At 53.3% G+C, this 10,956-nt stretch overlaps 3 protein-coding genes across 4 annotated transcripts; 1 reads left to right on the top strand and 2 right to left on the bottom strand.

Moving 5' to 3' along the window:
- The first annotated feature begins 1 nt into the window (after position 1).
- WBP1 (WW domain binding protein 1) lies at positions 2-2,913 on the top strand. 2 transcript variants are annotated; one of them, XM_055400035.2, is made up of 5 exons: positions 2-729; positions 1,058-1,159; positions 1,686-1,788; positions 1,907-2,083; positions 2,252-2,913. In XM_055400035.2, the coding sequence occupies exons 1-5, from the start codon at positions 661-663 to the stop codon at positions 2,710-2,712; spliced, it is 912 nt and encodes a 303-aa protein (XP_055256010.1). In that variant the 5' UTR covers positions 2-660; the 3' UTR covers positions 2,713-2,913. The 2 variants fall into 2 exon arrangements, with proteins under 2 accessions (XP_055256010.1, XP_055256011.1); XM_055400036.2 differs by lacking the exon at positions 1,058-1,159.
- A 184-nt stretch (positions 2,914-3,097) lies between these two features.
- MOGS (mannosyl-oligosaccharide glucosidase) lies at positions 3,098-6,869 on the bottom strand. Its single transcript, XM_055400033.2, has 4 exons — positions 6,351-6,869; positions 5,942-6,168; positions 5,283-5,479; positions 3,098-5,045 (listed from the first exon to the last, which is right to left on the bottom strand). The coding sequence occupies exons 1-4, from the start codon at positions 6,700-6,702 to the stop codon at positions 3,302-3,304; spliced, it is 2,520 nt and encodes an 839-aa protein (XP_055256008.1). The 5' UTR covers positions 6,703-6,869; the 3' UTR covers positions 3,098-3,301.
- A 2,904-nt stretch (positions 6,870-9,773) lies between these two features.
- Positions 9,774-10,739, bottom strand: MRPL53 (mitochondrial ribosomal protein L53). Its single transcript, XM_055399622.2, has 3 exons — positions 10,504-10,739; positions 10,294-10,406; positions 9,774-10,204 (listed from the first exon to the last, which is right to left on the bottom strand). The coding sequence occupies exons 1-3, from the start codon at positions 10,593-10,595 to the stop codon at positions 10,071-10,073; spliced, it is 339 nt and encodes a 112-aa protein (XP_055255597.1). The 5' UTR covers positions 10,596-10,739; the 3' UTR covers positions 9,774-10,070.
- Between the last annotated feature and the right edge of the window lie 217 nt (positions 10,740-10,956).

Here is a 10,956-nt window from a genome sequence, read left to right on the forward strand (position 1 = left end):
CTTGATTTGTACAGAACTGGGGGGATGGAGTATGGGTAGGCCAATTCCCCATACACACAGCTTGCCCTCCTCCCCCCGCCCGCTGCTTGCACTGGTGCCGGGAAAGGCCCTAGAAAGGTGGCTGGTCCGCGCCCACCCAGACTCCACAGACTCTTGGGACTCCGCCGCTCCTAGTGGGATTACCTGGCGTGGTCAAGCGTTTGGCGTCATCCAGAACACAGGGCTCAAGCCAGTCAGCGGGAACTTTGCTGTCCCGGGCAGCCGTTCATTGGTTGATAACTCAAACCCTGTTCTCCTGTCCATATTGGCTGTAGTCGCTGTCAGTCACAACCAGGGGTCGAACCTTCCCCGCTCTTTGTCTGTGCAAGCTCCTGTTGTCTGGGAGAGTGGCGGAGGTGCTGCTGTAGATTGGTCGCAGGGTGAAGCCTGTGATTTTTCCTATTGGCCCATCTGTCTGAGAGTGATGCGGATTGGTGGGAGGGAACAACCTGGGTGCTAGTTGGCAGAGCTCTCGCTGGATGGAAGGTCCGGTCGCAGAGTGATGGTGGCGGCAGTGAAGATGGGCCGGGCAGGGACCATGGCGGTGGAGGCAGAGGTGGCAGGGGCGGGGCAGCTGGCAGTAGAGGAGACTGTGGTCTTCAGGGAGCTGTAGGTGGAGGCATGGCTCGGGCTACCGGCGGGAACGGCAGCGAGGAGGCCTGGGGGGCACTTCGGGTGCGGCAACAGCAGGTATCCCAACAGCTCCAAAAGCCTATCACGACAGCCATTTATTTCTCCTTCCCCATTCCTTGCCCCCGCCTTTTGGCGGGTGGCGGAGGAACTCTCGGAGCCAAAGGTACTGTGAAATTTCTAGATATGGCCCTTCTACTCTGTGTAAACTTTGTAATGTAGGTGCTGTTGACTTTTGCCTGCAGCTTCATAGATCCCATCCCTTAGCTGCAGTGGAAGCTTGCAGTGGCTCTCCAGTGACCAGAGGCATAGTGAGGCCCCAGGGAGGTTCCTTCTGTCTTGCAACAGTTATTTGTGATGTTTTTCTATGTGCCTATTGTCATAACAGAGTCTGGCAGCGTCTTCTCTTGAGGGAGCAATTTGGAGAAGAGATGGAACCCAGAATCACGCCCTGGATGCCATCCTTTATCATCCACAGCAATCCCATCTGGTTGGGAACCCTGCTCTGGGTCTCATATTGCTCCTCCTCTACCCTAGGAAGCCTGAGACCCAGGGGTGGAAAGATCCAGCTTAGGAGTGGGGATTGGAAGACCACAGGGAATGATAATGAAAACAGCTTTGGAAATTACCTAAACCCCTTACCCATTGTCTGAGACTTTGAGGTAGCCCGGTCTTCTGACTTCTGCCAAAATACTCCCTTAACATTAAACACCCTGGGGAGCCAGGCTTGAATATGAGAGAAGTCCCCTATATGCAGAGCTGCAGTCTGCCTCTTTGTATGCCCACACCTTGCGTCTTAGTCTCTAGACTGATTCTTGCTATTCCAAATCCTCTTCCCGGCTGGCAGCCCTTCAGATATTTGAACACTCCTCTCAACATCACTTTTTCCTCTCCCATAGATTTCTGAGCTAAACTTGGCTCACAGGATGGGATTGTGTATGTGTATGCAGGGGGTGGGGGTGGACAGTGCCTTGGGCTGGAATCTCCCTTGGTTTTAAGTGCTTCCTTGCTCCCAGCTTCGAGAGCTGTGCCCAGGAGTGAACAACCAGCCCTACCTCTGTGAGAGTGGTCACTGCTGTGGGGAGACTGGCTGCTGCACGTACTACTATGAGCTCTGGTGTGAGTCTTCAAGGGGCTCTTCTTTTGTTCTTCTGCCCACCCGCCTTTGGACTTCAGCCTTCAAGGACCCTTCTCTGCATAGGAGGTATCTAAGTCTCTTCCTCCTCGCCTCCTGCAGGGTTCTGGCTGCTCTGGACTGTCCTCATTCTCTTTAGCTGCTGTTGCGCCTTCCGCCATCGACGAGCTAAACTCCGGCTGCAGCAGCAGCAGCGGCAGCGTGAGATCAACTTGTTGGCCTACCATGGGGCATGCCATGGGGCTGGCCCTGTCCCTACTGGCTCACTGCTTGACCTTCGTGAGTGACTTGAGGCTCTGGCCTCTCAGTGGTCCCTCCCAAACCAGGACCCTGGTTCATTCCACACTCCCTTTTTAGAGATCTCAAAGCACACTTTTCCCTCATAGGGAAGACACCACCACCCCACCTCTGGTTGCCTTCTGTCAACCATACCATTCTTTCCTGCAGGCCTCCTCAGCGCCTTCAAACCCCCAGCCTATGAGGATGTGGTTCACCGCCCAGGCACACCGCCGCCTCCTTACACTGCAGCCATAGGCTGCCCCTCGACTGCTTCCAGTCAGCGCACCTGCTGCTCCTCTGCTTCCAGTTGTCCTGCCCACCATGAGGGAACAGATGTGGAAGACGTTTCCTCCCACCAGAGTGCCCCTCCTCATCAGGAGGGTGAGCTTGGGGCAGGAGTGAGCCCTGCCCCCACACCCGCCTCCTGCCGCTATCGCCGCCTGACTGGTGACTCAGGTATTGAGCTCTGCCCTTGTCCTGACTCCAGCGAGGGTGAGCCAGTCAAGGAGGCTAGGGTTAGTGCCACCCCACGAGAGGTGGAGGACCAGTCCTCTTGTGCACGGCCCCTAAATCCTGTACCCCAAGTCTCTCCTGTGGGGCTGGCTTCCAGTGAAGGGGACATCCCATAAGCAATTTTGGGAGGCAGGGGGTGGGTTACTTGCCCACCAGAAACAGCCCTGCTCCCAACTCCCTGGGTTCTCAGCCTCTCCCTGCCCTCCTAGAATCTGAAAAGGCTGGAGTCCTGAGAAGGGCAGTGTTTGGGGGACTGTGTGAGCTCTCTATCCCCCAAGAAATACACAGGAACCTTTGATCTCATTAAAGAGATGTGAACCAGCTGCTTGTGGATTTGGGTGGACTGGTGTTCAACTTACTGCATTGCATTTGACCTGACTAGGTTTGGAAGGGACAGCCGGTGGCCACTTTTTCCACCTTCTCTGAAGGAGAGCAGGCAGCCCTAAGGCCTGGACTGAGTTAAGACCTCTTGGTGAGGCAAAGCTGGCAAAAGCAATTGAGTCTGGCATGATTTTCCCATTTATTTAGAAAAATAGACTCTGAATTCACATTCACCCCAGGGCTATGTGGGATGTCAGTTAGGAGACACCTGAGATGAGCTGAGGGTTTGAAGCACTGGTATCTGACAGCTGGGGGCAGAAGTGAGACCTGTCCCTCTAGTCTAGAATGGAATAAGGGGGCTGGCTTCCCCTCCCACACTCCCCTTCAGTAGTCTTCAGCCATGGCCAGTAGGACAAGGCTGGTCCAGCCCTGGAAAGGGCGGCAGCCCATGCCTCGCCCATCCTGGTCACTGTACTGCTCCCACAGGAAGCCTGTGGCCTGGTACTGCTGTCTCACATTGCCCACCAGATTGGCACGGAGCTCTCTGTGGAGCCTGGCAGCACGGGCCTGGTGGGGACCCTCCAGATGCCCATAGTAGTGCAGAGCCCCCAGTGCCAGGTAGTTGACATTGAGCCACACAGCACCTCGCCAGTAGGGAGGATCATGCTCTGAATTGCGCTGGCTGTAAAAGGGGCTGGATGCTGCAAGAGAGCGCAAACCAAAGGGGCTCCAGAGTTGACGCCGATCAGCCAGAACATCCAGCATGGGTCCAAGGCGAGGTGAATTGGGGTCCAGCAGCCGCAGCAGAAAGGGGAAAAGACTGATGTAGCCCAAGGCATCCACATACTGTAAGTGAGGGTGGGGCCGGCCCACCACCCGCATCAGCCCCTGAGGGGGCCGAGGCTTCAGCTGCACCGCTTTTGTATGGTTCCCAAAGTCTGCAAAGACTCCTAGCTCTGGGGCCCAATGCAGCTCATCCAGGCTCTCCTCTGCTTCCAGGGAGGCGGCCAGTGGGCCCAGCTCTGCAGCTGCCTCAGCCTCTCCCAACTGCTCTGCTAGCCGTGTGAGCACACGGGAACCTAGGGCCACCCAGCACCGCAGATCCAGGTGCCGCTCACTGGCTGAGGGGTGTGAAGCCCGGGGATAGTCATCCAGCCCTGAAGGCAGCGTCTTGGGGTTTAGTAGGGTTGGCAAGGCTGGGTCCCGGCCGCGCCAGCGATAAGATAGTGGCACTGGCCCTGCCTGGCTGTGATGAAGCCAGGAGAACCAGGCACGCAGGCGAGGGAAGGCCCTGCGGAGGAAGGCCAAGTCAGCAGGGTCACCACCGTCTAGCATGTGGGCTACAGGCAAAAGCAGAGATGGAGGGTTGGCATGGGCTGTCTTTTGCACCAGGAACTCTGAGGGCACCCGGGCTCGGGCCTCATCCCCCAGCACCTGCTCCCGCCCAATCCAGCCATCAGCATTAAGCAGCCCCAGCCAGTGGCCTATGGCTTCCCGGGTGAGCCGGGGATCCCACCGTTGGATCACCAGCTGGTGAAAGCCCTCATCCCAAAGGAAGCCTCTTGGGAAGAATGACCGAGAGGGCACTGCTGTGAAAAGAGGAACAGATGGAAAGAGGACTGGGGCCACCTTCTGCTCAGACCCCTCAACCTCCATGTCTGGCAACACCAGACCCTGTCCATAGAAGTAGCCAATCCCACCAAGAAGGCCACTGAGGGCAACCTGTCCCAAAGCCTGCTCCTCAGGGCTTAGGCCCTTCTCCTTTAGCCGGAAAGTCTTCTCAAAGCGCTCTCTAAAGGCTTCAGCATGGCTTTCCAGGGTGTGGGTCAGCAGGCTGCCTGCCAGCTGCTTTAGGGCTTGGCTGCCTCCTGTCCGGGCACTGCCTGATTCAAACACCAACTCCACAGAAAAGGGGACTTTCAGTGTCACCTGTTGTATCAAAAATTGCCCTTGTCCTTGTCCTTGCCCACTTGGGCCTCTGTCGTCCCACTTCAGAGATCCTGGCAAGCCGAGGTAGCGTTCAGGGGAAGCCCCCGGGGGCCGATGCTGAAACCAGTTATTTAGGCGACTCTTCACCATCTCTGTCAGCAAGGGAAGTCCTGGATTGGAGGACCAGAAGACATTGTAGCTTGAAAGGAAGAAGATAAACAGGAAATATTATGCAGGAGAAAGCAGTGAGGATTATAAAGAGAAATGAGATGATAAGGAGTCAGGATGGAAGGGTCTTGGCAATGCAGAGAACACGGAGCCTAGTGAGAAGGGAAATGCCTGGTAAAAAGAGGGTAGGGTTGAGGAGATGAAAATCAGACTAAGTCAGCATCCATACCACCCCTCCCACCATCCCACACTCTCTTCCCCCAGTTACCTGCCATACTTGGGAGTGGTATCTCCTGGACTGGTTGGTGCCAGAAGTGTAAAGCGGAAGTCACCAAGTTCACTGGTGTGCCCACTGATGAACTTCAACTGCCCCTTAGCCCCAACCTCTGGCACAAGGACTTCTTTGCCATCTGTTACCACATAGAAGAACAGGGATACCAAAGGGAGGGCAGAGGTACCTGAGGCCTGGGTGACCAATAAGAGAAAAACACAGCATTAGGTTAGCAGTCCTTCCCCTGAGAATCAGCCTTAGGGAAAGGGACAGCAGGTGAAAACAACATACGTCTGGCAGTGTCAAGGGTCACTGCGAGGAAGCACCAGTGGGGTGGGATGAAGAGCTGTGCTCAGCTCTGGGAAATAATAGTACTTTTGTGCCATGTACTGTGTGAAGAACTCTACATATTACTGGTATTTCCTTTAATCCTTAACAGTTCTGTGAATTAGGTGCTATTTTTATTTACAGTTCACAGACAAGAAAACCAAGGCTCAGAAGATAGTAAAAAGAGATGGTCATACAGGCAAGTGTTTAAGGCAAGCAGCAAACTCAGAGCCCCTTCTGTTTACCCCCACTTTATCCTGCATTTGCAGGCAGCAAAGAAAGGGGGGAGGAAGTCTGGACTTGGGGAGGGGTGTCCTGAGGGCCCTGACCTGAGGCTCTACAGTCACTCTCCAGCTCCAGTCCCCTCCGTGCTGACCCCCAGGCCTCTTGACGAACTCAGTGGTGAGCCTTAAGGCCCCATCCTGGATGTGTTGCCGCCCGAAGGAGACACCGTCGTGGAACTCCCAGCCATAGGGACCCACGCCGTCCCCCTGCTCACACGTGTGCCTGAGCTTAGGGGTCCCTGGGGTGGTGCCTTGCTGCGCCCACATCAGTCCTGGGGGTAGAATGGCCACGTAAGTCAAAGAGAGAGCTCTTGTCCCTCTGGGTCGCCGATTACTTCAGGGTCATCCCTCCTCATAACTCTCCTGGTCCACTCCTCACCACCCTTGATCGGGCGCGAAGCTGGGGCGCCCAGATTAAATGCCCGCCTGCCTGCCCGCCCCGGGTCCAGGTTACCGGTGAGGAGGGGCTGCGGGCTTCGGGTCTTCATGCCGAAGTAGACGTGAGGGCGGTAGGTGCCCCAGAAGAGGTCCGGAGCCACTGTAGGGCTGGAAGAGTCGGGCGGCAGCGCCGGCGGCGCGGAGTGCAGCATGACAGCCCGCCGCGAACGGTACCACGCCAGAAACCAGCGGCCGGACAGGCCCAGGGCCAGAGACAGGACCACTAAGGCCAGAGCCGCGCCCCCAGCCGCGCCCCGGGCCCTGCCGCCCCGGCCATCCCGCCGCACGGGGCCTCCCCGAGCCGCCCTCTCTGCCGTCCGCGCTCCGTCTGCCGGCGCTCCCCGGCGCCGCCGCTCGCCCCGAGCCATCCTTGCATAGAAATCGTCGTCACGGGGACCCAGGAAGATGGCAACAGAGCCCGGTCCCGCTTCGCCTCCTGGCCTTGCGCGGCGCCGGGGGCGACCACCGATGTGTCAGCCGTACCTGCCCGCCGGTGCCTACAGCTCGGCTTCCGCCTTCTCCCGGAAGTCCCGCCCCGCCACGTCAGGTTAAGCTCCACGGCCGGGAAAGGCTGTCGCCCTCGTGGCGTAGGGTTGATCTCGGGGGTGGGCCTTCTGAGCTGTGTCCATTGGATCAGCGTTTATTTGGCTTTCTCACAGAGTTCACAGGCTCGTAGGAGAAACCAATCTCACATTTGTCTTTTTTTCCCTTTTAGTAACTTCTATATAAAAGAGCCTGAGACGCCATCCTGTTTTACTTTTAACCTCTCCCCACAGCGCACCAATCTGGTGGCTGAAACCGTGGCCTAGAAAGTTCAATAAGCTGGCTCTGGCCACAGAGCTAAGTGGCTAGCTTGGAACCTCAGTTCAGTTCAGTCGTGTCCGACTCTTTGCGACCCCATGAATCGCAGCACACCAGGCCTCCCTGTCCATCACCAGCTCCTGGAGTTCACCCAAACTCATGTCCATCGAGTCAGTGATGCCATCCAGCCATCTCATTCTCTGTCGTCCCCTTCTCCTCCTGCCCCCAATCCCTCCCAGCATCAGGGTCTTTTACAATGAGTCAACTCTTTGCATGAGGTAACCAAAGTATTGGAGTTTCACCCAGGACTGATCTTTAGAATGGACTGGTTGGATCTCCTTGCAGTCCAAGTGACTCTCAAGAGTCTTCTCCAACACCACAGGTCAAAAGCATCAATTCTTCCGCGCTCAGCTTTCTTCACAGTCCAACTCTCACATCCATACACACATAGCTTGGAGGAGCAAGGAGTCAACCAGTGGACCACTAAGTCAGTCCCAAGGTTACATTTGATGATGGTTCAGAAATGCAACTTAGATTCATAGTTACTTCTCACCAACAGCTCAGCATAAAAGGTGTTTTCATGAAGTACAAATTTCTATCATCCTCTTAAAAAACCCTAATCCACATGTTATTCTAGCTATTATCACACCTCCCATCCAAACTTTAATCATATAAAACTAACACTTTATGTTGCATGCTCACTTATTTCACTATAATCTGACTTCTGGCCCTACCCTCCAGTGGTAGACTTTTACTCATTTAACAATCACCTTCTGACCAAATCAAATGGATGGTCCTTTCTTGCTAACATTGCACCTGGTCCACTTAGCACTTAGTACACACCTGAATTTCACCACTTATCCTTGAATCTCAGTAATAATAATCAGTTCAAGTCACAAGGTTAATGCTAAGTATTTGTAAATTCAACACATGTTTATTGCATACTGCATATCAGGCACTAAGCAAAGTGTTCGGACACAGAGAAAACAGTCCCAACCTCAAGTTCACAATCTAGAAGCACAGTGCCAGCATTCAATCCATATTTACAGCAATGTTTGAGCCATCTGTATTTTCACAGATCAGAGTGGTTAATCTGGTCAAAGATAAGAGGTTAACCAAGGGGGTGGAGAACTCAAATCTAGGTAGTCAGTATCCTTTCATCACTATATAGAGGCCTGTAGCATAAGGCCTCTTATATGCTTATGTTATGCTCACTCAATATTCAGTTTACAGACATCTATTTACTTATTCGCATGTGGGGATCTTAGTTCCCAGACCAGGGATTGAACCAGTGCCCTCTGCAGTGGAAGCAGAGAGTCTTAAACACTGGACTGATATCAATTCATTTAATCCTCTCAACAGTTCTATGAGGTAGGTACTATTATCCCCATTTTACAAATGAGAAAACAGGTACTGAGACTACGTAATGGTCCAGTTTACATAGCTACTTAAGGGAAATGCTTAGGATTTCAATCCCAGGCATTCTGGTTTTTACTACACTTGATTGTCTCCTGATAAGTTTTTCTTTAAAGGGAGAGCGGAGAAAACCAGCCCTTTGAAGATCTCACTGTTTTAAGCAGAGAAGTACTATAGTAATGTGGTAGGAGGATATATTTGGCAAAGTACATAGCAGCCAGTGTCCAGAGATTCTTGAATGCCTGGCTGAACATTCTGAAGTTTTTCTCTAAACCAGTGGCTATCAAGCATTTTTTCTTACAACCTATGGTAAGAAATAATTCTATACTGCAACCAAGTACATGCAAATAAAAACACATCCACACACTTTATATAAATATATTCATGATTATATGCTTAAAACATAGGTTTCTTAAAGAATACTTCCCAGTCCATGTACCATGCACTCTGATACTTTTTATCTATTTTACTGTTTTTTTAAAGGCTGATTTAACCCCCTAAACTGACTTCATGATCCACAGCAGTAACCTAGTATGAAAAACACTTTAGGCACTGTTCTCTGAAACAAGTAGTGAAAGTTAGTCAGTCACACTCAGTCGTGTCTGACTCTTTGTAACCCCATGGACTGTAGCCCACCAGGCTCTTCTGTCCATGGAATTCTCCAGGCAAGAATACTGGAGTGGGTTGCCATTTCCTTTTCCAGAAACAAGTAGTACTAAGACATAAAACCAGCGCTTTGGAAAGATAAAATTAAGGAATGAAAATGGTTAGAAAAAAAGGAGACCAGGTGAGAGAATACAGCAATAATACAGGAGCATGAATGGGAATGGAGAGAACATTTCAGGAGATTTTGTTTAAGACAAAATATTCTGAACTTACTGACTGGATATGCAGGGAAAGGGAGAGAGCAGAACCAGAGATAAAGCTGTGGTTTCCAGCTCAGGAGGCTAAGCAGATGAAGTGCCTTTTAAAGGAATAAGGAAGTCAGAAGAAGAGGCAAATACAGTCGACTCTACAACAATGGGGGTGGGGAAGGGACTTAGGGGCTCCACTCCTTCAGCGTTGAGAAGGGGGGATAACTTTACAGTCAGCATCCATGATTCCACAACTGCACGTTCAAACCAACACAGATCATGTAGTAATGTAGTATTTTAAAAATAGGCATATACGAGCACCCCTCCCGTTCAAACCTGCCGTTGTTCAAGGATCATTATAGACACTATGCAAGATTATCAGTTTTATTTTGAACAAAAAGTGTTGCTGGAATTTGGAGAAAATTGGTAATAGGTACCCTGACTATATAGCACAGAACTTAAGAAACTGAAATAAACTCTAATTTGTCCGCACCCCTCCTGTCTTTTCTCGTCCCAGAAACACTGTTTAGGTTTGTAGTCACAGACCTCTTTTCTTTTTTTGGCGTTCTGTGGCCCTCCAGATAGTGATTTGAATAATTGAGTCCTTAAATAAGTGTCCTTAGCAGTCTTGGGTTAATATCTGTTGATTGGTCTCCTCTGTGCTGTCAGCGCCCGGTACTGGCGCTCGGCTTGTCCCCGCTCGCCGCCGCGCCCCTGGCCTGGATGTGGGAGGCGAAAGCAGTGAGCATTTCCTGGGCGGTCAGGTGAGCGCCGCGCATAATCAAGCGATGCCCATCTCCTGAAGGGAAAAAAAACGAGTCAGGCACCAGGACTGCGGGGCCAGGGCCAAGGGCGCGCGACTCTCGCCCGACTCCCAACGAGACCCACCGAACAGCACGTCCACGCAAGGCTCGGAGCCGTCGTGCCTCACGTCCGCAATCACTGAGCAGTTGAGGTTCGTGCAGCGAACTTTCTCGCTGCTCACCGCCTGGAGGAAGGTCCTGCGGTGAGAAAACGGCGTTGGCGGCGGGCAGAAGGGACTAGATCCCCAGCGGGAGGGATGCGTGCCCCTTCGCCCCGCACCACTGCCCCTCGTACCTCGTCGATTCCACGTTCTTCTCGAAGGGGCAGAACTGAACCCGAACCTGCTTGACCGAGCGGAGGCCGAGCCGAGCCAGGGCCGCTGCCATGGTGACACCCGCCCCGGAAGGACTCGCGGCTGGCGGAAGTACCTCTGCTGCGAGAGTCTGTGCGCCGCGGCGCTTCCGCAGTCTCGGACCTCCGCGCCGTGCGGGTTCTCCGCCTGCGCTGGCGGCGCTGGTGCCCAAACTACCGCCCTGGCTCCCCGACCGAGACGAGGAGGAACGCCAGGAAGGAGAGAGACGGTTTCGGCCCAGGGTATGGAGGGCCCAAAGGACGTGACATCAGTAGCCCTCTTGTACCACGGGGAAGACAATGAATAATGCGAAAGCCATTTGCTCCTGGCTCGGATGACACGCCTTCTGCAGCCTCTCCCTCTCTGCAACTTGCTGTGCTAGATCTAGGTTAACA

The sequence above is a fragment of the Moschus berezovskii genome, chromosome 11 (genome assembly GCF_049115385.1).
Source record: "Moschus berezovskii isolate FMDL1 chromosome 11, NW_MosBer_1.0, whole genome shotgun sequence".
NCBI classification, from domain to species: domain Eukaryota; kingdom Metazoa; phylum Chordata; class Mammalia; order Artiodactyla; family Moschidae; genus Moschus; species Moschus berezovskii.

Bases quoted from the DNA above. Each gene is read 5' to 3' on its own strand.
- WBP1 (XM_055400035.2), top strand. From the start codon at position 661: ATGGCTCGGGCTACCGGCGGGAACGGCAGCGAGGAGGCCTGGGGGGCA. The intron at 730-1,057 runs GTATCCCAACAG...TTGTCATAACAG, and splicing joins TTCGGGTGCGGCAACAGCAG to AGTCTGGCAGCGTCTTCTCT. The intron at 2,084-2,251 runs GTGAGTGACTTG...TCTTTCCTGCAG, and splicing joins TGGCTCACTGCTTGACCTTC to GCCTCCTCAGCGCCTTCAAA.
- MOGS (XM_055400033.2), bottom strand. From the start codon at position 6,702: ATGGCTCGGGGCGAGCGGCGGCGCCGGGGAGCGCCGGCAGACGGAGCG. The intron at 5,480-5,941 runs GTCAGGGCCCTC...TTGGTCACCCAG, and splicing joins GAGTGACTGTAGAGCCTCAG to GCCTCAGGTACCTCTGCCCT. The intron at 5,046-5,282 runs GTAACTGGGGGA...CTTCCTTTCAAG, and splicing joins ACCACTCCCAAGTATGGCAG to CTACAATGTCTTCTGGTCCT.
- MRPL53 (XM_055399622.2), bottom strand. From the start codon at position 10,595: ATGGCAGCGGCCCTGGCTCGGCTCGGCCTCCGCTCGGTCAAGCAGGTT. The intron at 10,407-10,503 runs GTACGAGGGGCA...TTCTCACCGCAG, and splicing joins AAGAACGTGGAATCGACGAG to GACCTTCCTCCAGGCGGTGA. The intron at 10,205-10,293 runs GTGGGTCTCGTT...TTTTCCCTTCAG, and splicing joins TTGCGTGGACGTGCTGTTCG to GAGATGGGCATCGCTTGATT.